At 36.2% G+C, this 24482-nt stretch overlaps 1 protein-coding gene across 1 annotated transcript in view; it reads left to right on the forward strand.

Annotated features, from left to right (window-relative positions):
- The window catches only part of IPO11 (importin 11), a 134999-nt gene that overhangs the window by 11361 nt on the left and 99156 nt on the right, over positions 1–24482 (forward strand). Inside the window, exons 2-10 of the mRNA XM_081089105.1 lie at positions 3005–3148; positions 4802–4902; positions 7746–7818; positions 9710–9913; positions 14467–14599; positions 19114–19172; positions 20130–20178; positions 21836–21906; positions 23787–23979. Coding sequence (XP_080945231.1) covers positions 3011–3148; positions 4802–4902; positions 7746–7818; positions 9710–9913; positions 14467–14599; positions 19114–19172; positions 20130–20178; positions 21836–21906; positions 23787–23979 — 1021 coding nt within the window. The 5' untranslated portion in view covers positions 3005–3010. The remainder of the gene's footprint in view (positions 1–3004; positions 3149–4801; positions 4903–7745; positions 7819–9709; positions 9914–14466; positions 14600–19113; positions 19173–20129; positions 20179–21835; positions 21907–23786; positions 23980–24482) is intronic.

The raw sequence follows: 24482 nt of genomic DNA on the forward strand, positions 1-24482 counted from the left end.
AAAACTTAGACAAATTTAATCTTGCTGTTTGCTTGGTTGTCCTAAGGGGGTTGGTAATTGATAGGAACGCTGAAAGGAAAAGGATCCATTCCTTTAACATATGTAGAAGATTTTTCTTACTACACATAGACCTCTACACAGAGGAGACATAACAGTGCTTCCACTGGGAGAGACTAGCTTCGCTGGCCCTCAGGTGTACCTGATGACGGTCTCTGTGAAGATCCTGGCAAGTCCTTTGAGAAATTACATTTAGCCATTCCCACAAGTTAGTTATGTCTGTCTGTCTGCTCTTGATTTCTCCGTCCTCTCCCTCCTGTTATTTTCTTCCTCCACCACCTTTATCACTCAGTTCTCTTTTGGAGACTGGTTATGTCTGCTTCAATACTAGGTGCAAATAGCAGTAGAAACCCTATTATATTTCTGCATGCTAATTCTAGGGGGCATTGGTAGTCATCTATCTTTTAACTCAAATGAAGTTTATTTCCACACTGTTACATTTGAATGATTCTATACATTGCTCTCCCTGTTCTTTGTTGCCATCACTGTCCTTTTAAGAGAATTCCCCAGTTAAGTACTGTATGGATATTGAATGTGATCTTTTTAGGTTTCTGATGGATTCAGAGATCTTTTTGACAGTTTCTTTAGGAACCTATTGTGGAAGAATATGGTAGGTTTGTGGGTGTTTGGGAGTCAGGTGGTGTGGTGAGGCCATTTCGTGTGATAGTAGGAATAGAGAGCTGGTTATGGGCCTCACTCTGCCATGTACTAGTTTGCTACACGACCTGGGAAGCTCTCCTATAGCTGTACGTTCTTCCTAGATAAAAGTGATATTAGTCCACTTGTCAGATTTGCTCTTATAGATTTGTTTGGGATCTTTAAAACATTTACTAAGGTTTATTTATGTGGTGTTTTTAATAATCCATTATAGGTCTGTCATTCCTGAATTAAGTTCTTTTTGATGATGCATTTAATCTGCAGTTTAGGAACTGATTGCTGCTTAGAGCTTCCCTTATAAGTTAATTAGTGCTTAGAAATGTTTCCAGTAGAAGTTATGAAAGATGGTTGTTTCTTGGACCTAACAGCCCTATTATCTGAACTACTCATAGTAGTGCTTCTGTGGGGGGGAAATGTGCTCTGGGTTCCAACTGTTATTTTCGGAACTTATTTTTCACAGTTTTTTTTTTTTTAAATATATTTTATTGATTTTTTACAGAGAGGAAGGGAGAGAGATAGAGAGTCAGAAACATCGATGAGAGAGAAACATCGACCAGCCGCCTCCTGCACATCCCCCACTGGGGATGTGCCCGCAACCCAGGTACATGCCCTTGACCGGAATCGAACCTGGGACCTTTCAGTCCGCAGGCCGACGCTCTATCCACTGAGCCAAACCGGTTTCGGCCACAGTTTGTTTTAATGATCTTTTCTCTCTGCTTCCCACCTTAATCCTCCAGGATGAAACAAATCAGTTAATTAGCTGCCATGTGGTTCAGTGTGAAGTACTTGATTGTTCAAAAATGGTCACTTTTCTCTTTTTTAATTTAATTTTTTAATTCTTTATTGTTTAAAGCAGCAGTCGCCAATCTTTCGGACCTCACCGACCACCAGTTGGCGACTGCTGGTTTAAAGTACCACATATGTTTTTCCCCCATTGTCCTCTCCCAGGCCACCCCCATCCTCCAGCACATGCTCTCACCCCCCTAGTGTCTGTATCCATTGGTTATGCTCATATACATGCATACATGTCCTCTGGTTGATCTCTTAACCCCGCCCCACCTTCCCTTGCCTTCCCTCTGAAGTTTGACGGTCTGTTTGACGCTTCTCTGTCTCTGGATCTATTTTTGTTCATTAGTTTGTGTTGTTTATTATATTCCACAAATGAGTGAGATCATGTGATATTTATCTTTCTCCCACTGGCTTATTTCTCTTAGCATAATGCTTTCCATGTCCATCCATGCTGTTGCAAATGGTAAGAATTCCTTCTTTTTTACTGCAGCGTAAATATCTACAATATTCCATTGTGTAGATGTACCACAGGTTTTTAATTCACTCATCTGCTGATGGGCACTTAGGCTGTTTCCAAATCTTAGCTATGGTAAATTGTGCTGCTATGAATATAGGGGTGCATATATCCTTTCTGGTTGGTGTTTCTGATTTCTTGGGATATATTCCTAGAAGTGGAATTACTGGGTCAAATGGGAGTTCCATTTTTAATTTTTTGAGGAAACTCCCTACTGTTCTCCACAGTGGCTGCACCAGTCTGTATTTACACCAGCAGTACACGAGGGTTCCTTTTTCTCCACATCCTTGCCAGCACTTGTCATTTGGTGTTCACTTTTCTTTATTCAGCAGATATTTATTAAGCATACTTTGTGTTTCTTATTGGGCTTCTGGGACTACAGAGATGCTTTAGACCAGTGGTCGCTAACCTTTTGGACCACCGGTTGGTGTCCGCTGCTTTAGAAAGCAGTCTTGTCACTCAAGGGAGTCAGTATTAGATACTGATTAAGACTGTTGTGGCTTTGGTATTCAAGTCCAGCACTGCCACTTAATAAATTGTGACCTTGGGGGGTGGAGTGGGCAGTGGTTGGGTGGGTGGAGGTGGAAGAGAGCATAGGGGGGATAAAGGGAGGAATATAATAAAGAGAAGATAAAATTGACCATGGCAAGGTAAAGTCTCGGATCTTTTACTTACCTACCCGCCACACAGAATTAGTATTAAGAATATGTAAATGAATAAAACCTTCATATAATATTTGGCATATAATATATGCTCAGATATTGGCTATTATTTTAAAACTTGAACTTTGTTTTTATTTTAGCTGGCTTGAATTGAATTATGGAAATTTTAAGTAAGTATGGATGATACATAGGATAGATAGAAACATGAAGAAGGAGGTGGATGATTGAAGTATAGGAGGAATTCAGAACATTGAAGCTCTTTCTCTGTTTCTGTTAATATTTTGTGTATAATGTACATTCAAGTATGTTAATTTATCATTTCCAGGTTTCCATGGATCTCAATAGTGCCAGCACTGTTGTTCTTCAGGTCTTAACACAGGCCACTAGTCAAGACACTGCTCTCTTAAAACCAGCAGAGGAGCAGTTGAAACAATGGGAAACACAGCCAGGTTTCTATTCAGTGCTGCTGGTAAGTTGTTCAGACACCATTATATTAACTTTTAAAAACCCACTTGTATTGGTGGATTAGTTAGTGAAACTGATCCAAATGGTTGGCTACCATTGCACTGCCATTTACTAATTCAGGACATGGCTCTTTGAAAGTGTTTAAGAAATGTTTGTTGATGAGTGAATAAATAGGATATTGGTAGGGTCTGCTTAGAAGGTTTCACTAATGATGTGGTGTGGGAGGATTTGGGTACTGCATTTACCTACCTTGCCATCTTGACTGGAAGTTCTGTGATGTTTTAAAGTACAATGTAAATATTATTTTTACTGTTCTTTTTATTTTCATACTAGTGGCCTGGTGCACAAAATTCGTGCACGGGAAAGAGGGGTGTTCCTCAGCCCGGCCTGCACCCTCTCCAATCTGGGACCCCTCGAAGGATGTTCTACTGCTGGTTTACAGGGATTGGGCCTAAACCGACAGTCGGACATTCCTCTTGCAATCTGGGACTGCTGACTCCTAACCACTCACCTGCCTGATTGCCCCTACCACTCTGCCTACTGGCCTGCTTGCCCCCAACTGTCCCCTGTGCCAGTGTGCTCATCCCCAACTGCCTCCCTTGCCAGTCTGCTTGCCCCCAACTACCACCCTGCTGGCCTGCTCACTTCAAACTGTGTCCGTCCCCCCCCACCCCCCGCTGTCCTGATCACCTCCAACTGACCCCCACTGACGGCCTGCTTGCCCCCAACTGGCCCCCCTGCTGGTCTGCTTACCCCCATCGACCCCGCCCCCCACCAGCCTGATCACCCACAACTGCCCTCCCCTCTTGGCCTCTAACCGCCTCTACCTCGGCCCCGCCACCATGGCTTTGTCCAGAAGAATGTCTGGGAGGTCTCCTGGAAGGTCTCCCAGCCTAATTAGCATATTACCCTTTTGTTAGTATAGATACATTTATAACTATCATTACACATTTTTTATAACAATTTTAATTTTTTGATAAAAAATTTAAAGATCACAGAACATTATAATTTCCTCTTTTATTATTAAAATAATGTTACATGGTTTAGCTTGCACAGTCATTAGTAAGGTCTCCCACTACTGTGAAAAATGAGGATTATCTGTATTAACACAGTAAGCAGATTTTTTGAGTGTTGGTTAATTTTGAGTTGAAATTACATCACATCTGCATTTATATAACTTAAAAATGTTTTGCTATCACACAATTTGTAAACACACTTGTTTTAATGAGAATACTTTCAGATAATTTATTTCATAGCATTTATTAATAACTCAAGGGCTTTCACTCCTTAGAATCTTTGAATTTATCTTGTCAATGACTCTATTTTGATTTTTTTATTTCGACGATTTTTGTGTGTGTGTAGATTGTGATATATAATGAGGTTTATTTTGTTTTACGTTTATTAACAAATAAACATACTTAAGAATAGAATAATGTAATGAATCTCCACGTATACATTACTAAGCTTAAACAATTAGCATTCTACTGAGCATTCTACTTTCTTATATGAATTGAACTGTAGGTATTTAGAAAATAATATGATATATGTAGTGATATAATTTAAATGAAACTAATTTTAAAAATCTATTCATATTTTCTTGTATATTATACTTTTAACTTACATATTTATTCTAATACTATGTCTTTTTAATTTACAGAATATTTTCACAAATCACGATTTGGATGTTAATGTAAGGTGGCTTGCTGTGCTATATTTTAAAAATGGAATTGATCGTTACTGGAGACGTGTAGCACCTCAGTAAGTTTCATCACTCTCCCCCTCTCAGTGCAGTAATCCTTTTTAAATTCAGGGAAGTATTGGAGTGTATCTGTTAATCTTCATTCTTTTTTTTAAAAAAAATATATTGTATTTATTTTTTTACAGAGAAGAAGGGAGAGGGAATAGAGAGTTAGAAACATCGATGAGAGAGAAACATCGATCAGCTGCCTCCTGCACACCCCCTACTGGGGATGTGCCCGCAACCAAGGTACATGCCCTTGACCGGAATCAAACCTGGGACCCTTCATTCCGCAGGCCGACGCTCTATCCACTGAGCCAAACTGGTTAGGGCTAATCTTCATTCTTTATGTAAAAGAATGAGTTTGTGCTTACTTCAGCTGCCCACGTATTAAAATTGGAACAATGCTGAGCAGATTAGCATGGTCCCTATGTTAGGATGACTTGCAAATTTGTGAAATGTTTTTTTTCTTAATACTTAAATGAAAAATAAATGTATTACTTATTAAAGAAGAAAAGTATTCTACTTAGTTAATTACAAATCAATATCCATATTATTGCTTTTTCCCATGACTTTTTTTTATTATGGGGAGGTGTATGCATGGCTTTCTTGTTGGCCTGCTTTCGAGGATCTCAAATTTGATGAGCACAGAACAAAGGCTGAGTTGAATAATTCATGTTGGGAAAAAAATGTTTATTTGTGTTTTATTTTTAAAGAAGTTGAGGTTAGGATTTTGAAAAAAAGTCATTGAGAAGGAAATCCCAGGTTAATTCTGAGCCAACTAGATGTTAATTCCAGTTTCTTTTGCATAATTTCCTTTGCAGTGGGAATGGGATAGTATACATTTGTGATCTCATCAGATTCAGTTGTAATTGCTCTGTAGGTGGTTAAATGAACATATGTCTCTTAATAATTAATTACATGTTATATAATTGATGGACAGGAAATGTAGACATGACTTTGGAATTTATTTGATAGAAAATAGTGAACCTTGCTGAAGAAGTAACAGCCTTTGTTTTCCAGTAGATGGCACCCTAGCTCCTATATTTATAAGGCCTTAAAAAAAAACTTGTCTATTTCAAAGTGCTTATAAAATATGCCCTTGAATAATATTGGAAGCAACTAGAATTTTTTAAGGCTGCACTTAAGATATAGTAGTGTAAAGCAAACTTATTTTAAAATAAATTCATAATTTTGAGAGACAGTATTTAGTGATAAACTGTATTTTTGATTTATTGGAAACAGTGCAGCAGCACAAATTTTTCTACTGTTGTGTTCAGTTATATTTTAGATGATTCCTAAAATTGATTTTATACTGGTTATATGAAGAATATGGTTATAATGAGTATAAGTAGTCATTTAAAATGACTGTAAGGGAGAGTAAGTTATGATTACACATTTCAGATTGTACTTTCACATAAAGAATTAGAAACTGGAATTTACTTAAAATTTTACAAATTAATAGTGTTATTGTATGGTATTAAGAAATTAAATCCCAAGCTATCTCTTCTGGTAAATATTAAGATACAAGCTTTAGGAAAGAATCCTTCCTTGTGTATTTTTAGCTTCCGGTTGTGGTCTGCAATACTTGGTGTTCCTTGGCTTGAGGTGCATCACTCTGATGTCTGCCTCTATCGTCACATAGACTTCTTCTCACATGTTTCCTCTGTGTCTTTGTCCAAATTTTCTCTCCTTGTAAAGGGCACCAGTGCTTAGATTAGGGCCACCCTAATCCAGTATAACCTCATTTTAGCTTGATTACACATCTGTAAAATCCCAGTTTCCAAATAAGGTCACAGTCAGGTTCTAGAAGTTAGCACTTGAAGATGTCTTTTTTGGGGGACACAGTTCATCTTAACAGATGCTTTATAACTTGTTTTTAATTCTCTACAACTTTTATGGCTGGTTTTATTGGGACGATTCATCTGCCAGAATGGAAAACCTTAAAATGAGGGATTTAAGATTTAAATAAACAATACATTCATATAGTTAGAAAAGTACAGTGCATACCATCTTATACAGTGAATATTCCCCATCCCTGTCCTTTTGTTATCTAGTGTAGTCAGAATATTGGTATTGTGTGTATACTTTCCCGATATCTACAATGAGAGATTTTTAAACTAGTTGATTTCTAATAAGTCTTCCATACGAAGCATTCTTTGATACCTGATCCTTTTCTCCAGAGAACAACTGCAATCAGATTTTAAAAAGAAGTCAATGGAAAACTAATTTTTACTTACAGGTTTTTGGTTCTTTTTTAGCCAACCATTAATATTTTTTGTCTGTAACTATTTTTACATCAAAAGCAAACATCAAAATATCACATTCATTATGCTAAGAGAAATATGCTAGTCAGAGAAAGACAAGTACCACTTGCATATTTCACTCGTGTACAGCCTAATGAACAAATTAAACTAACAAGCAAAATAGAGACATACTCATAGAGTGCAGGCTGACAGCTTGGGGTAGGGGCTGGGGGCTCATATGGGTTAAGCAAAAAAGGGAAAAAAAGGAACAATTTATGGATAGAGACAACAGTGTGGTGATTGGGAGGCGGGAGGTAGAGTAAAAGGGGAATAAAGTGATGGAAAAAATAAAGAAAAATTACATTCATTACTGTGGATTTGTCTATATTATATGGCTTACTGTTTTGTACTTCTTATTTATTCAATTTTGAAGGAATTTTATGCTTTTGAATTACTTGATGTGCCAACGTACAATGGAAATAATTTTATTTATTTACCAAAACAATCAGGGACACCTTGTTTAAAAAGCTTTTTATTTTTAAAATTCACAGTAGTGCTTACCTGCATTTATTGTTAGGTAGCATTCTCTTGCATAATAAATACATCTTTTTTTTCAGTGCTCTCTCAGAGGAGGAGAAATCTACATTGCGTGCAGGGCTAATCACCAACTTCAATGAACCAATAAATCAGGTTAGTGAGAAAATGAATGCTAATTATTCTTTCCCTTTCCTTAGTTTTGCTTCTTTTTCAAACTAATTTTGTTACTGGGCATTAAAAATAAAATCTATTACATAATGTCCATTTGTGATGTTTATATACATTTCTCTGTTGATTTTTGAATTTTGAGATCCAGTTCTAGCTGTTAAGAATTTTGGCTAGAGTTGACAATTAATTATTTAAAACTCAGAAGTCATTTTAAGACATACTTATATGCATTTTAAACTTCCTCAGTTTTTTTTTTTAGCTAACATGGAAAGCAAATGTCCCTCTGTATTTGTAGTTTTACTGCATGGAAGTTAAGTTTAATGATTTAGATGAACCCTTCTGTTTGTATACTATAGGATGATTTCACGATTTTGCCTATTTCATCCATCACATTTTCAGTTCTTACTATGTGAGGGATCGATAGTAAACTATACAGTATTTTTTCTTTTATAGTGGGATTTTTCTTCTAAGAATAAAGTAAGTTTTGCTTATGGATACAAAGCACACTGTATTTGGTCATGTATTCAATGCAATTTTATCTCAACGTATTATTGCTTTTATAGATCCTTAAGGAGATGAGGGAAGATGGAGAGGAATGGAGTAGCTCTTACTGGGTCAGGAGGTGATTAGGAAGAGTTTGGGTGATCTAGAAAGTCATTGGTTTAGATGTTCAGTCAGTCAGAATTTGATTAACACTGATCTGAACAAATATCATTATTTAAATACCTAATATTTGATGTTCATTTCTTTTTTTTTTTATATATATATTTTATTGATTTTTTACAGAGAGGAAGGGAGAGAGATAGAGAGTTAGAAACATCGATGAGAGAGAAACATAGACCAGCTGCCTCCTGCACATCCCCCACTGGGGATATGCCCGCAACCCAGGTACATGCCCTTGACCGGAATCGAACCCGGGACCCCTCAGTCCGCAGGCCGACGCTCTATCCACTGAGCCAAACCGGTCTCGGCTGATGTTCATTTCTATTCTTAGGTCAGTGGTTCTCAAACTTTGTAATCCTAGAAGTTCCTTACACTGCCAAAATAAAACCCTAAAGGATTAGGGTTAATATTTACTGTATTAGAAACTAAAACTGAAAATTAAAAAAAAAAAGTATAAAATAAAAATAATAAAATCATTACTTTTAATGTAAATAGAAATTTAAAAGATGAACGATAGCTGTTTCTCAAAGCAATAGATAAGTTAATGAGGAGAGTTGCATTGTTCTGTACTTTTCCATATCTCTTTGGTGTCTGGCTATTTGAAAGATGTCCAGCCTGCCCGTGTAGCTCAGTGGTTCAGCATCAACCTATGAACCAGAAGGTCATGGTTTGATTCTTACTCAGGGCACATGCCCGGGTTGTAAGCTCAATCCCCAGTTGGGGGCAGCCGATCAATGAGTCTCATCATTGATGTTTCTCCCTTTCCCTTCCTCTCTGAAATCAATAAAAACATATTTTTAAAAAAGATGTCTACACTTTCATATCTGCTTCTTTATTTACTCTGTTGCAGTATATTATTTTGGTAGAAGTTATATGAAGGAAATAGGTTATTGGGAAAGGGAGGAACTCACAGACCCTGGAAGGATTTTAAATCACCCACCCCCCACCCTGAAATCCATAGACCACACTTTGAGAACTACTGTCTTAAGCAGTTGTTTTGTGAAAAATTTTATTCATTTTGGTCAAATGTATAATAACCAAAAAGGTAACTTTGAACTATGAATGCATTTCTTATCCATTGCTTTTATTACATGTTTATTTCTTTTTTTAAAAATTTTATTTTCTTGTTTAAAGTATTACAAATAGTAGTACATATGTCTCCTTTTTTCCCCCATACATATGTTTATTTCTGATGATTAATTTCCCCCTCCAGATTGCAACTCAGATTGCAGTACTCATTGCCAAAGTTGCTCGATTGGACTGTCCCAGACAGTGGCCTGAACTGATTCCCATTCTTATAGAATCTGTGAAAGTCCAAGATGATCTTCGACAGCACAGAGCTTTACTTACCTTCTATCATGTCACCAAGACTCTGGCCTCTAAACGTCTGGCTGCTGATAGAAAACTGTTTTCTGATGTAAGTGATTTAACATAATTAGATTATGAAAACCATGCTACTTATATAAAACTATTCATAATTTTACCTAAATATTTTATTGAAAGGTTATGAATTTTTTCCAAAAGGTTCAGAATAATAGGTAATAGCTGAAAGATTGTAAGCTGAGTAGTGATTGACCATAAGACCACTTCACTGCCAGTGAGGGGAATTGGTTGGTAGAGAACAGTCTGAAGGCAAAGCGACTGGTTTGAGGCTATTGGGGTAGTTCAGATGAGATGATAAAGCTCTTAAATGAAGCAGTGGTAAAGGGAACATACAGACCTGAAATTTAGGAAGTTAAAATTGACATGCCTGGTTAATGGATAGGCAGATGTAGGAAGGAGCCTGACATAACTGGGGGGCAGTAGTCCTTGATTGCATGTTTTAGCGCCATTTGTTGAAAAGACTCCTTTCTTCGTTCATTTGCTTTGGTGCTTTTGTATTTGTCTTGAACTACCAAAACAGCGATTTTCCTGTTGTTTGACCTGACTTTTTGGACTGTACCATATAACACTGGTGAGTCTCAACATATTTTTAACAGTATTCTTGCTTTTCTTTGGAATCCTCATTTTGAGGATAGTGCTTAGGAATCTGGATTTGGCTTCCCAGGTGATTCTTACATACACTTAAGTTTAAGTCAGAACCACATTAGTTCTTTTTTATTTATTTATTATTAGTATTCTTTTATTGATTTTTTTCAGAGAGAAAGGGAGAGGGAGAAGGAGAGAGAGAGAATAGAAAAATCTAGAGAGAAATATCGAACAGCTGCCTCGTGCACGTCCCCTCTGGGGATCAAGTCCGCAACCTGGCATGTGCCCTGAAGAGGAATTGAACAGGTGACCTCCTGGTTCATGGGTCCATGGTCAAGTGAGCCACGCTGGCCATGCTGCCCTCTTTATTTTTAACCCAGTGGGTTTAAATAGTCAATCTTGTGTTTACTGAGGATGCTGAGTATAAGAGCAGTTCTTTTAGTGAAAGGCTGCTTTTGAAATCCTTGTCACTTTTGCTTGATATCTAACTGGGGCTAAAGAAATGGACAAGGAAAGGAAAATTTATCCATTCAGGTCTTTCTATGAATTTCTTGTTGGTTTTCCTCACTTTTATCCCTTCCGTATGTTTTTTCCCCCCAGGTGAAATACGTCTTTCTTTAATCCTATGGTTTTATTGTTATCAAAATATGTAGGACCTTGATATTTCAAATATATACGAAATACAGACAAACATAAAATATTTTTGGAAGAAATTACTCTTGACTGCACCTTTCACTTTTTAGAAGACAACATCTTCCTTTGTCTGATTCAGGAGAGTATTGGTTATCTCAAGTTCATTTTGTGCAGGGTTAATTCATGTCTTCTTGCCTTTCTTTTGCAGTCAGTTCTTCCCGTAAAGTTTTACAAATTTGTGACAAACCATTAAAATGTTTTCTTCCCTTTGAGTAATCTGGTGTGCCTTGATCCAAAAATAATGGATCCAAACTTCAGTTTTCCAAGTTCTCTTTGACAGACATCAGCTTCATTAAATTTATTCAGTTCTTAAGTCGGAAGTCCTAAAATCAAGATGTCATGATGGCTGTGTTCCTTCTGGCACCTCCAAGGGGTGAATCTGTTTCCTTGCCTTTCGAGCTTCTAGAAACCACCTGCATTCATTCCTTGGCTTGTGGCCCCTTCCATCAAATTACATCACTTCAGCCTCTATTTTCATCCTCACATCTACTTTTATGCATTGTTTTTATATTGGAAGTTTTCCATATAGAAGTCAAATATCTAGAATATTCTCTCTTATAGTTATTCTTTACTACCCTTCTATGGAAGTCTTAATTTTTAGTTTGGCTTTCTCAAGTTGTATGCCCCAAATGTGTTGCTTCAGTTTTCAGGTATAATTTATATTTAGCCTAGGCAATCTCTACAGGTTTTATCTAATCAGGGACCTTATTCTGGATAGCTTTCTGACTACTTCAGCTTTCTTGCTATGTTTCCTTGTAGTGTGAAGCTCACTTTTATCCCTTCCGTTTGTTTTTTACCTCTAGGTGAAATACATCTTTCTTTAATCCTTTGATTTTATTGTTATTAAAATATGTAGGACCCTGACAAGCAGTGTGATTTATATGTTCAATATTGTGTAAAACTTCAAAAAAAAGGAGTTTTGGAAGTATATACAAAACTTAATATACCTGGAAAAATATTTCAGCTTACACAGCGGTTCTCAACCTGTGGGTCGCGACCCTTTCACAGGGGTCGCGTAAGACCATCGGAAAACACATATATAATTACATATTGTTTTTGTGATTAATCACTATGCTTTAATTATGTTCAATTTGTAACAATGAAATTGGGGGTCACCACAACATGAGGAACTGTATTAAAAGGTCGCGGCATTAGGAAGGTTAAGAACCACTGGCTTAGAACCTTTCATTTTGGAATGGAGTAGGTGAACCTGGAAACATGGAACATAGTGTAGATTAGGAGGGCAGTCTTGTCAGATGCCTTGGGGTACAAGATGTATAGTTTAATTGAAGGTAGTATATATGGGAAAATATTATAAAAAGCAATTTTGCTAGCTAATAAAGTGGCCTCTATTATTTTGGTAATCTGAAATACAGGAAAACTTTTCTTTAAATAAATGTTTAGCCTGTCTGGTGTGGCTCAGTGGTTGATTACCCATGAACCAGGAGGTCACAGTTCGATTCCCAGTCAGGGCACATGTCTGGGTTGTGGGCAGGATTCCAAGGATGGGGCTAAAGGAGGCCCCCAATCAATGATTCTGTCATCATTGATGTTTCTGTCTCCCTCTCCCTTATTCTCTCTGAAATCAATAAAAACATTAAAAAATGTTTACTGTAATGCCAAGATAGTTTTCATCTACTGTACTGAATTAGTTTTTCACACATAGACAAAAAAGTAAGCTAGTTGCTATTGCAAAGTAGTGCACTTTGTATTTAAAACTGCTACTTTCTGCTCATTGTGTCCCAACAATTTTTATATCCTGTTTTCCTTCCATGTTAAATTAAATTCTTTTCAGGGGTGACAAATTACAAAATCAGCAGTTGAGAGAAAATTGTTTTGCAGTAACAAAATTGAGCTTGATTTGACACAAAAAAGAATTCATTTTCTATAAAATTTCATACAAACCTGAATCTAAAAAAGTTGACATTAAGTACAATTAAAGTGACAATCCAAAGTCTATGAAAGCAAGGAAATTTAAGGTACAAATAGTAATCCTAATGTAATTATGAATGTATTAATCAAATAATATCTAGACATGTGTAACCCACAAAGGTATATCCTGTGGTAAATAAAGTAATCCAAACCTAAAAAAAGATTGAAGATCTTTTGAGAGCATTATATTTCACTTGTTTTTAGAGATATGGGTTAACAATTATGAGAAGCTCTATTTTCCAGTGAAGAATGTTTCTTTGTACTGAGCAGCTTTGGAATTTTGAGCAAGGCACTTAAACTTTGATTCTTTAAAATTTCCTTTTAGTTCTAAAGTTGTATGACTCCATGAATTTATAATCTTTATTACTCTAGATTAACCTATATAAGCACCATTAAAGTTTTGAGATGGAAATCTTATAGCATAATGCCAATATAGATGTTTGCATTTTTAATCTGTTTTTTCCTAGAAGACCTTTGTACATTTAGTTTTATTACTTCTCATTTTATATTTTCTTGGCATAGAGCTAAGTTCTTGACCTACTTATCTTATTAGATTTATTTGTCTTAGATTCTTTGCTATGCAATTTTTAAAACATGTTTTTATTGATTTTTATTTATTCCTATGTGCCCTGACTGGGAATCAAACCAGCAACCTCTGTTTTTATGTAGTATGCTAATAATAACTAGTCATATGCACTTTCATCTGATTTTTATTAAAATAAAATGGCCATGTAGGCTCAGCTAGATTGGTCTTCGACCTTGTGGGAAAAAACTGAAGATACCCCTGGAAGTTGGTTCTGCCTCAACCTGGGAGGCTGAGGCTAACTGCTTCTCAGTCTGAGACTTGGGCTTTAAATAGCAGTATATGTTAGAAAAGCAGCCTGACACGCAGTGTGGTTTGTATGTTCCTGGCTCTAAATGCTCAAAAGCAGTATGGGTAAAACTGGCAGGACACAGATATTTGACTCCTTTGTATTTCTTAGTATATTGACTTATCTGATGTACTCAGTGACAGTCCATAAATCAGTGTTTTAAACCTATAAGCAGAAGATAAAAAGTATAAGTAGAATATATCAGACTACAATGTAAGCATTAGGCTTAGTATTGTTTCAAGAAACTAATATTTTAGGGTGTGTGTGTGTGTGTGTGTGTGTGTGTGTGTGTAAGTGTGTATGTTCATAGCAGCAGCCAAGTAAACTATTTATTACTATGCATTTTGGCTTTAAAAGTTTGAAACTTTGTGATAAATGACTCTTGACTATTTCAAATCTCATTGAAAATGTGTGCTCAATTTAATAACTGAAATGTATTACTGTGTAGGTCTAATTGATTACTGACTTCTATAATGTGAACAAATTTGTTGATATTTCTTTGCAGTTAGCTTCGGGAATTTATAATTTTGCCTGCTCTCTGTGGAATCACCACACAGACACATTCCTTCATCATGTTTCTTCTGGCAATGAAGCTGCAGCTCTAAATTCACTAGAACGAACTCTACTATCATTGAAAGGTGCTGTTAAACTTGATATGTTCATTTTTGAAATGACATACCTCAGAATAGTCACCAAATAGTTCTTCTGGATGGATTTTCTATTGCTAGTCTCACCATGAGAATAAAAGTTAATTTTTCCCTTAGAGACAAGGGATTATTTTTAGTTTGTCTTTCTTTTATGAGAATAACTCTTCCTACTCTAATTGATGAAAGTGTGCAATAGTTCTATGTTTTGGGGTTTTTGCTGTTGTTAATCCTCACCTGAGGAAAGAAAGGGGGAGAGAGAATCATCGATGTGAGAGAGAAACATCAATTGGTTGTCTCCTGAATGTGCCCGACCTGGGCCAGGTATTGAACCTGCAACCCAGGTACGTGTCCTTGACTGGGAATGGAACCTGCGACCCTTTGGTGTGCAGTCCAACACTTTCACCACCTAGCCACACCAGCCAGAACTACAATAGTGTTACGTTATATTTACATTACTGTCATCTCTTGATTCAGAATACATTCTTTTCAAATACTTCTTTCTTTTGCTTCTACTTTACATTTCTCATGTATGTAGTGTTAAGGGCTGCTACCCTTATTGTCATGCTACCTCTCCTGTGCACAAGGCTTAGTTCAGCTCTATTTCCCAGCTCTTTTGCCCGAGAATTCAGGGTCCATCTTTTTTACTTGTACCTCAGGCTCGCTTAGATTTTAGATGGTACCTGATGGGGTATCATCTTGGGTTGTGCTTTCGTATGCTGGGCATTCTCTCTTTTTTTAATCCTCACTCTAGGATGTTTTCATTGATTTTTTTTAGATGTTTAGGAGAGAAACATCAGTGTGAGCGAGAAACATCGATTGGTTACCTCCGCTATGTGCCCTGATCAGGAACCAAACTCGAAACCTTTTGGTGTAGGGCAGTGGTTCTCAACCTTCCTAATGCCGCGACCCTTTAATACAGTTCCTCGTGTTGTGGTGACCCCCAACCATAAAATTATTTTCGTTGCTACTTCATAACTAATTTTGCTACTGTTATGAATCGTAATGTAAATATCTGATATGCAGGATGTATTTTCATTGTTACAAATTGAACATAATTAAAGCATAGTGATTAATCACAAAAACAATATGTAATTATATATGTGTTTTCCGATGGTCTTAGGCGACCCCTGTGAAAGGGTCGTTCGACCCCCAAAGGGTCGCGACCCACAGGTTGAGAACCGCTGGTGTAGGGGATGACGCTACAACCAACTGAGCCACCTGGCCAAGATACAGCATAATCTTAGCATAAATCTCCATTTTTACTTTCCCTGGGCTGAGTTATTTATCTTGAATGTATTCTGAGGTTCCTTTCCTTTTTAAAACACTCACTTGGCTTGTTCTCTTTGTCTTATAGTCTCTCGCCTTCTGTTCTGATTGCTGAGGCTCTTTTAGATTATGTTTCTTAATTTGATCTCAAGCAGCCTTTAGTTTTCTTTTACTAGAGCTCATTTAGCATCCTTCTGTTTTATTCACAAGGCCTTTTATCATACTCACTCTAGTACCTGAAGATGCACAAAACCTAACCTTTTGCTCAAAAGGGAATGATTTTAAAGGACTGTTGACAAGTAAAATCCAGTACAGGTGATTTTACAAGTGAGTGCAGATGGTTTTGTCAACATCCTTGTGGAAGAAATTCAAAGGCTTTAGAGAGAGATGCATACTCAGAAAGAGTCCGAGAAACCAATAATAAGGTTGTATAACAAGACTGTGAATTTAATTATTAAAGATTTTTCATGAGTTTTTTTGACTGTAGATTTTTTTTGCTTTGCTGATTTCAGAGCTTAACTCCTGAAAAAAGGATATAGCTCTACTCTTTATTAGCGTGCTTTAAGCTTTTCATTACCTCCCCATCTAAAGGTCTTAGATACATATTAGCATTTCTAAAACATTTGACCTAGAAAAAAAAACAACCATAGCATTTTTCTTGAAAGTACTTATTCTCTCCAGCTATTAATCTCTATCTTGTTACAACTTAAAGTCTTAGGAATGGAGTTTTTTTCACATGTAATCTCAAAGTTTACACCTATTTGCATTTAATATCTTTTAGACCAGGGGTCCTCAAACTATGGCCCGCGGGCCACATGCAAATACAAATATTGTATTTGTTCCCGTTTTGTTTTTTTACTTCAAAATAAGATATGTGCAGTGTGCATAGGAATTTGTTCATAGTTTTGTTTTAAACTATAGTCCGGCCCTCCAACCGTCTGAGGGACAGTGAACTGGCCCCCTGCTTAAAAAGTTTGAGGACCCCTGTTTTAGACATTCATTATTTCATTCAACAGATTTATAGGTCAGTGGTTGGCACTGGAAAGACAGAAATAAAATGACCACACAGATATATGTAAAACGACATCTGTGACAGGGGCCTTACTGATGTTATGATAACTGATAATATGGTCAGAAAAGACTTGCATGAGAAAGTGATGCTTGAATCAAAATCATAAAGTCAAAGTTAACTAGGCAATGAAGGCAGACAGAAAGGACCCTCCCACATAGTATAGGCCAAGGTGTCTTGGTGGGAAAGAGCGTGTCTGGTATAGAGAGATGAGTTTGAACTCTGTTTATTTCTATTATGATATACAGACAGTCCTTGGGTTATGTGGGACTCATCACCAGCTCCCATTTATTTATAAAATAAAAAAGTTCCGTCATTTCGATGTATGTACATATGTGCCTTATGTTTTTTATTATTTATTTACCACAAGGTCAGGAATTGTTATCTTTCTTTAAATTTTTTTTACTGTTTCACTTCATTACTGCTGTGTATGTGCTCCATGTGAGTGACGTAGGTACTTATGTAGGTGGGTTCCGATTTATGGTGAAAATCGCGTTACATTGCGCCATAGGAACGGACCTCCTATGTAATCCGAGGACCTAAAGTAGTAACTTTTTAAAAACCATATTTTTATTGATTTCAGAGAGGAAGAGAGGGGGAGAGAGAGAGAGAAACACCAATGATGAGAGAACCATTGATTGGCTGCCTCCTGCAAGCTCCCGACTGGGCATCGAGCCCGCAACCCAGGCATGTTCCCTTGAGACCAGAATAGAACCCAGGACCCTTCAGTCCATAGGCCAACGTTCTATCCACTGAGCCAAATCAGCTAGGGCATAATAGCTTTTGAGTGTAGATAAATGATGTATGAAATGTTGGTCTTGTAGACAGGTGCATTCTAAACCTATTTTTAATATACTGCCTTTTGACTTCACCTCGTGAACACTAACTCTTTAATTACATAGATAGCAGTACTGTCTGTAAAATTATTTTCTGCAAGTGATTTTAAATTTTATAGTCTTGTATGTTGCCATTCAGTTGTTACTGTTTGAGCTACGTGTTCTACTTGTAGATACTAAATTCTTTAGTAACCCCATGTGGTAGGACTTATTAGCCACATTTTACAAATTAGGAATGTGAGCTCTAGAAAAGTTGCCTAAGACAATACAGTTATAGACATTGGAGCTATTATTTAAATCTAGATCTGATTTCAGATCTTTTATCATTCTAGTTTCCCTGTGTATACCAGTTTACTCATGAAGTGTGATGCTTATAATTGAGCACTATAGTCTGTTCCATATTAGGAAATAGAGTAATTTTCATATCCCTTTTAATAGATACTATATTTTCATGAATGTAGCTTAAAACAATGAAACTTTTTATATATATATATATTATTGATTTTTACAGAGAGGAAGGGAGAGAGATAGAGAGTTAGCAACATCGATGGGAGAGAAACATCGATCAGCCGACTCCTGCACATCTCCCACTGGGGATGTGCCCGCAACCCAGGTACATTCCCTTGACCGGAATCGAACCTGGGACCCCTCAGTCCGCAGGCCGACGCTCTATCCACTGAGCCAAACCGGTTTCGGCAAAACAATGAAACTTTTTGATCACTGTTAAAGCATAGTTTAAAGTTTATGGATTAGAGGTAACCTCAATTTCAACCTATAGGACAGTGATGGTGAACCTATGATGCGTGTCAGAGGTGACACACGAACTCATTTTTTTGGTTGATTTTTCTTTGTTAAATGGCATTTAAATATATAAAATAAATATCAAAAATATAAGTCTTTGTTTTACTGTGGTTGCAAATATCAAAAAATTTCTATATGTGACACGGCACCAGAGTTAAGTTAGGATTTTTCAAAATGCTGACACGCCGAGCTCAAAAGGTTCGCCATCACTGCTGTAGGAGTTATTGCAGGTGAGAAGCACTAACAATTATAGAAATTAAGCTAAATTTTGCAATATGGTTTTAGAAGCATGAGTGTTATGATGAGAAGAACACTACTTTTGCATCGTAAAAACTTGGCTTTGGTTCCATCTTTCCCACTTAGCAAAGCAAGCAATGACCAGAAGTTACTTTTCTGTAACTATTAAATGTTAAGATGATAGCCGCCAAGCTTGATGAGGTTTTGTGATACTTAAGTTTTTATTTTGATCATGATTTTAGTAGGATAAAATATGAAAAAATAAGATGCAAATAAAGCTTGATTTTACTTTTCAGTTCTGCGTAAGTTAACTGTTAATGGATTTGTGGAACCTCATAGGAATATGGAGGTGATGGTAAGTGGAAGGAGTAACTGATTTTTTGTGTTACTTTGGGAAAATGCTTAGTAGTATCCTGAAAACTTCGAAGCCTGTTCTTTTTACTTAGCATTCATTTAAATGTATTTACTATGTGACAAGGTAGTGTTTTTTTAAAATCATTTTGTGTGTTAATTATACTTTTAGACTTGTGGTTTGTTTTCACTACATCAAAGCAGCTATTATGTGAAGGAGAGGAAATAGGCCTAAATTAGTTCTCAAGATGACATGATACATTGAGAGTGTTCATTTGAATCTGAATTCAAGTGAACTATGAATTTGATTGCTACTATAATATTACCAGTTGTGTCGTAGTTATTTATATTCTTGATATTTTCCTTTGTCTGTTTTTGTATATTTAAAATGATTTTTTTTCTCCTTTTAACACCTATACATTCTCTTTGCAATCAGTTAAGAAATATGTACATTAGAGGGGAAAACCTCATTGGTAAACCTAAGTTGTGATGTATATTTATTATTACTATAGTGTCATCTACTTCTCTGTATGCAAAAATACTAGTTTTCACATATGGGTTTAGGTCAGGTAAAGTATTGCTTTCTGTGGATTGCGTTGGGGGTGTGGAGGTACACAGAAATTTTTGCAAAATTTTGCAAAAATTGGGTCTTTGGGTCTACTCAGAGCCATTTTATTTTATTTTATTTATTTTATTTTACTTTATTTCATTTCATATTGGTTTTGTACTGTCCGAGGTTTTAGGTATTCATTGGGGGGTCGGGTCTTAGGACTTAATCCCTTTGGATAAGGGGGGCTTACTATAATACTTTCTTGTATAAGACTTGTTTTTAATAGTGGAGTATTTTTTACTTAATTTTAACTTTTTAAGATGATTTGGTAAGTTTTAGTATCCCTGAAAAAGCTTAAGGTAAATGTTTATTACAGAATAAATTGAGACACTTTAAAAAATTATTTTCTAGGGTTTTTTACATGGAATATTTGATCGTCTGAAACAATTTCTGGAATGCAGTAAGTACTTCCATGATAGTACTTTTTACTGTAGAATCCTTATTCATTAATAGCTTCTGCTCTGCACTTGCAAACCTGGAGAGAGGCTAAAATCTTGTGTCTTGATAATTAATTCTCTGAAGTTAAATAGGACTCTCAGCTTTGTTTTCATACACAAGTCTTGCCTTATATTGAGGAAACCTTTTTTAAAAAATTCTACTCTGTGTTCATTCCTTCTGTATTTCTACTGTAGACATCCACAATACTTGTACATTTAATAGATATTCATTGTGTAGATTCTGTGCAGATGTTATTTAGACTTCTTAAAGATTCTATTGCTTTTAGTATATTTTACATATAAATTTTCTTAAATTGTACTTCCATTTTGTAAATCCCTTGTTCATTTACTTTCATTGGCTTACCTTTAGGACCCTTTCTAATCCACTACCCCACAAAAATAATTTATCATTTATATTTGTGTTGTATTATACTGGTGGTCTGTTAGTTAACCTTTTCTCTTCCCTATAACTGTAAGCATCTTTGCTTAGGATGTACACACATGTGCATGAACACACGCACGTATACATATCCTGTGTGCACACACAGGTATGTATATCCTATATGTGTATTTTTTTGTTGTTGGTAATCCTCACCCGAGGATAACTTTCCATGGATTTTTAGATAGAGTGGAAGGGACGGGGAGAGATAGAGAGGCAGAAACATCTGTGTAAGAAAGACACATTGATTGGTTGCCTCCCGCATGCGTCCCGATCAGGGCCAGGGATTGAGCCTGCAACTAAGGTATGTGCCCTTGACCAGAGTCAAACTTGGGACCTTAAGTCCACGATCCGATGCTCTATCCACTCAGCCAAACTGGCTAGGGCTGTATGTGTGTATTTTTGAGGACTTACTATCCTGAGAAGATATCTTAGTGTACTGAACTTTAAGGAGTTACTGATTTTTTTCATGTCAGTCTTTTCAGTTTAGTAAAAACATTGTTGAGTCTATTGCCAGTCACTGTTCTGGGTACTGTGCATGCAAAGATGAATAAGAGAATTCATATAATGTAGTTTATTTTTCTAAAAATGGTGGGGTTTTTTTTTGGCCGTCTCCATGGGGGAAGTAGAAGAGAATTAGAGGAGGCAGAATATGAAGAGTTTGATTCGAGAGCAGAGTAGTTAATGGACTGATGGACATTATTCTGAATATACAAAAATTTATTATTTGCCAGGGAAATTATCAGAAAAAAATGGTTAGCGATATAGGAAAAATAATGAGTATGTGCTAATTTTTGAGTGCTTTGCTTTTACTTAATGCTGCTTGACAAGTATTTCAACTATGGCTAATTTAGATCTTGAAAATGGGACTCATGATTCATGTATAAAGTTGTTACCCTTTTACTTTAAAATGGGTTTAGTTTGTATTTTAGAATTAATTTTGTGAAATACAGGACTGAGGATTACTGTGTCTCTTAAGTGCAAATCTTGGTATTGCTTTATAAAAACTTTGTTTTTATGGTTAATTTGTTTAGAGTCGGGAGTGCACAATAATGAATTCTTAATGCAAAATACCCAAAAATACATGACAATATTTCTCCTAAAAGTTTAATCATTGTCTTAGTTGTGAATTTATAGAATATTATAAACTTGTACTAATATTTGAAATGTATTTTTAACAGGTAGAAATGTAGATACAGATACTGTATTTAGAGATAAACTGGAAAAGACCATTATTCTTTTTACTAAAGTGGTAAGTTTTCTTTTTATCTTAATTGTGTTTTTCAAATAAAATATACATATGAACATTTAGTAAGGAAAGTTATGTTTTTGTAAGCATACATTTTGACTTTAGTGTTTAGTGACTTATTTTCTGTTTATAGGAAAATTGAGGAGAAAAACACCTTTCTATCTTGAAGCCTATAATAATTAAATTTATATACCATAAATTATACTGAATGACTCACCTTGTTGTAAAAACTCTATTTTAATAAAATATTAGAGAAGTTGATTCCTCTAAAGCTCATTATTCTCAGGTCCATTAGAAAAAGCAGAGATAAGGTAGTGCAGCTGAGCAGGATGTAGATAAAATGTAGAAGGCAATATAATATTAGGAAGTCAAATGACCGATTAGCATCATATTGAACATCTACTGAGCTAGCCTGTATAATAAAAGCCTAATATGCTAAGTGTCCAGTCGTCTGTTCAACCAATCAAACTGTAATATGCAAATGATATGCTAAGGCTTCTCAACCACTTGTTATGACGTACACTGACCACCAGGGGATGGATGCTCTGACCAGTAGGTTAGCTTGCTGCTGGGGTCTGGCCTATCGGGATTGAGAGACATGCCCTGGAGTCCTCCCACTGTCCCTCCACTGCTGGCTAACCTCCTGCATCCCTCCCCGGCCCCAATCGTGCACCAGTGGGGTCCCTCAGCATGGCCTGCGCCCTCTCGCAATCTGGGCTGAGGCACCCCTCCCTGAGTGCTCAAATTTTGTGCACTGGACCTCTATTCCATTATAAAACTTCTCAGAGTCTTTTCCTTATTGATTTTTGCAGCCATTGGTGATCATGGCCTAGATTCGTTTGATAAGGGGTTACAAAATGATGGCATTCTATGATTCCCTTTACATTTATTAGCTGGAATCCTATATAATAAAAGCGTAGTATGCAAATTGTCCCCTCAGTGGGGAGTTCGTCCAGGAGTTTGACCGGCAGCGGGGCCGGCCAGGGGAAGGGAGGGAGTACTTGGCCAGCAGCCAACAGCCAGCAGCCGCTAGCTGCTAGGGACCCTACCAGTGTGCAAATTTTGTGCTTTGGGCCTCTAGTTCTTCTATAAAGAAGACATCTCCCTCATCAACTATTTAATGCATCAAATATAGTTCATGTAAGAAATGCAGGAAAATTTATTTTTTGCTTTTATTTGTTATAGCAAGTCCTCGAATAATGTCATTTTGTTCAGTATTGTCTCATTATAATGATGAGATGCTGCAGCTTAACTCTTGTTTTTATCAGTTAACCTGTGGTAAATGGGTTTTGTTTGTTATTTCTCAGAACCTGTATTAATGATCTTAAGTCAGGACTAACTGTACTTTTTATTATTTTTAAAAAAATATATTTTATTGATTTTTTACAGAGAGGAAAGGAGAGAGGGATAGAGAGAAATATAGATGAGAGAGAAACATCGATCAGCTGCCTCCTGCACACTCCCTACTGGGTATGTGCCTGCAACCAAGGTACATGCCCTTGACCAGAATCGAACCCAGGATCCTTGAGTCCACAGGCCAAGGCTCTATCCACTGTGCCAAACTGGTCAGGGCCTAACTGTACTTTTTACTTTTTGTATATACTTATTCCTTTTGTATTATATTTAGCCATTATTATTGGTTTTTTATATTTAACCATTATTAACAAATTAAGTATGAATTAGGTCTATTTTGAACTCTATACTAGAAATAATAAGAAAGTTCTAATTAAGATATCTGATATAATCCACATTATATGATGCAACTCAGGAAGTATATTATGTGTGTGACATACATATTACATGTGAAACTGCATGAGTTGTACTTATGGATGATTATATGCCTATATTAATTTGGGAAAAATATATTTTAATTTTCTTCATAGCTTTTGGACTTTTTGGATCAGCATCCCTTTTCATTTACTCCTCTAATTCAGAGATCTCTGGAATTTTCTGTAAGCTATGTATTTACAGAAGTTGGTGAAGGGGTTACATTTGAACGATTCATTGTCCAATGCATGAATCTGATTAAGATGATTGTCAAAAATTATGCTTATAAGCCATCCAAAAATTTTGAAGGTAATGCTTTACAGGTAGTTTTACTTTTTCATTTTCTTACTGTAATTGAAGTGTGAAATAAATGCTACTTTTATGTAATTTCTTTGAATTTATGAAGTCTGAAAAATAAAATGTTGCTGCGACATGAAATAGAGATAAGAATTAGAGTCTTATGTGAATGCCAGCTTTAAAAAAAACCATACTATGCATTTAGTAAGCTGTCTTTGTAGTACAATAGAAGATCAGTGGAAGCCCAGGGACTTTAAGATTAAAGTACTACAGTAACCACTGCAGCTCATGTTGTAGGCTGTATTTATTGGTATAATTAAAAATTTTCTCTGACTTTATTTTAGAAGAGGTTACTTCCAGATAGGCTATGCTATTTGTTATATTACTTAGAATTCATCATGTGTATGTGTACCAAGATGAGGAAATCTTGTAGGGGAGAGCGAGAAACAAGTCACTTCAGTGTGGTGTGATAATATAGCATGATAGTGCACAAGCTATAGTGGTAACAAAGAAGC

This window comes from Myotis nattereri (genome assembly GCF_964212035.1).
Source record: "Myotis nattereri genome assembly, chromosome: 4".
Classification (NCBI taxonomy): Eukaryota; Metazoa; Chordata; class Mammalia; order Chiroptera; family Vespertilionidae; genus Myotis; species Myotis nattereri.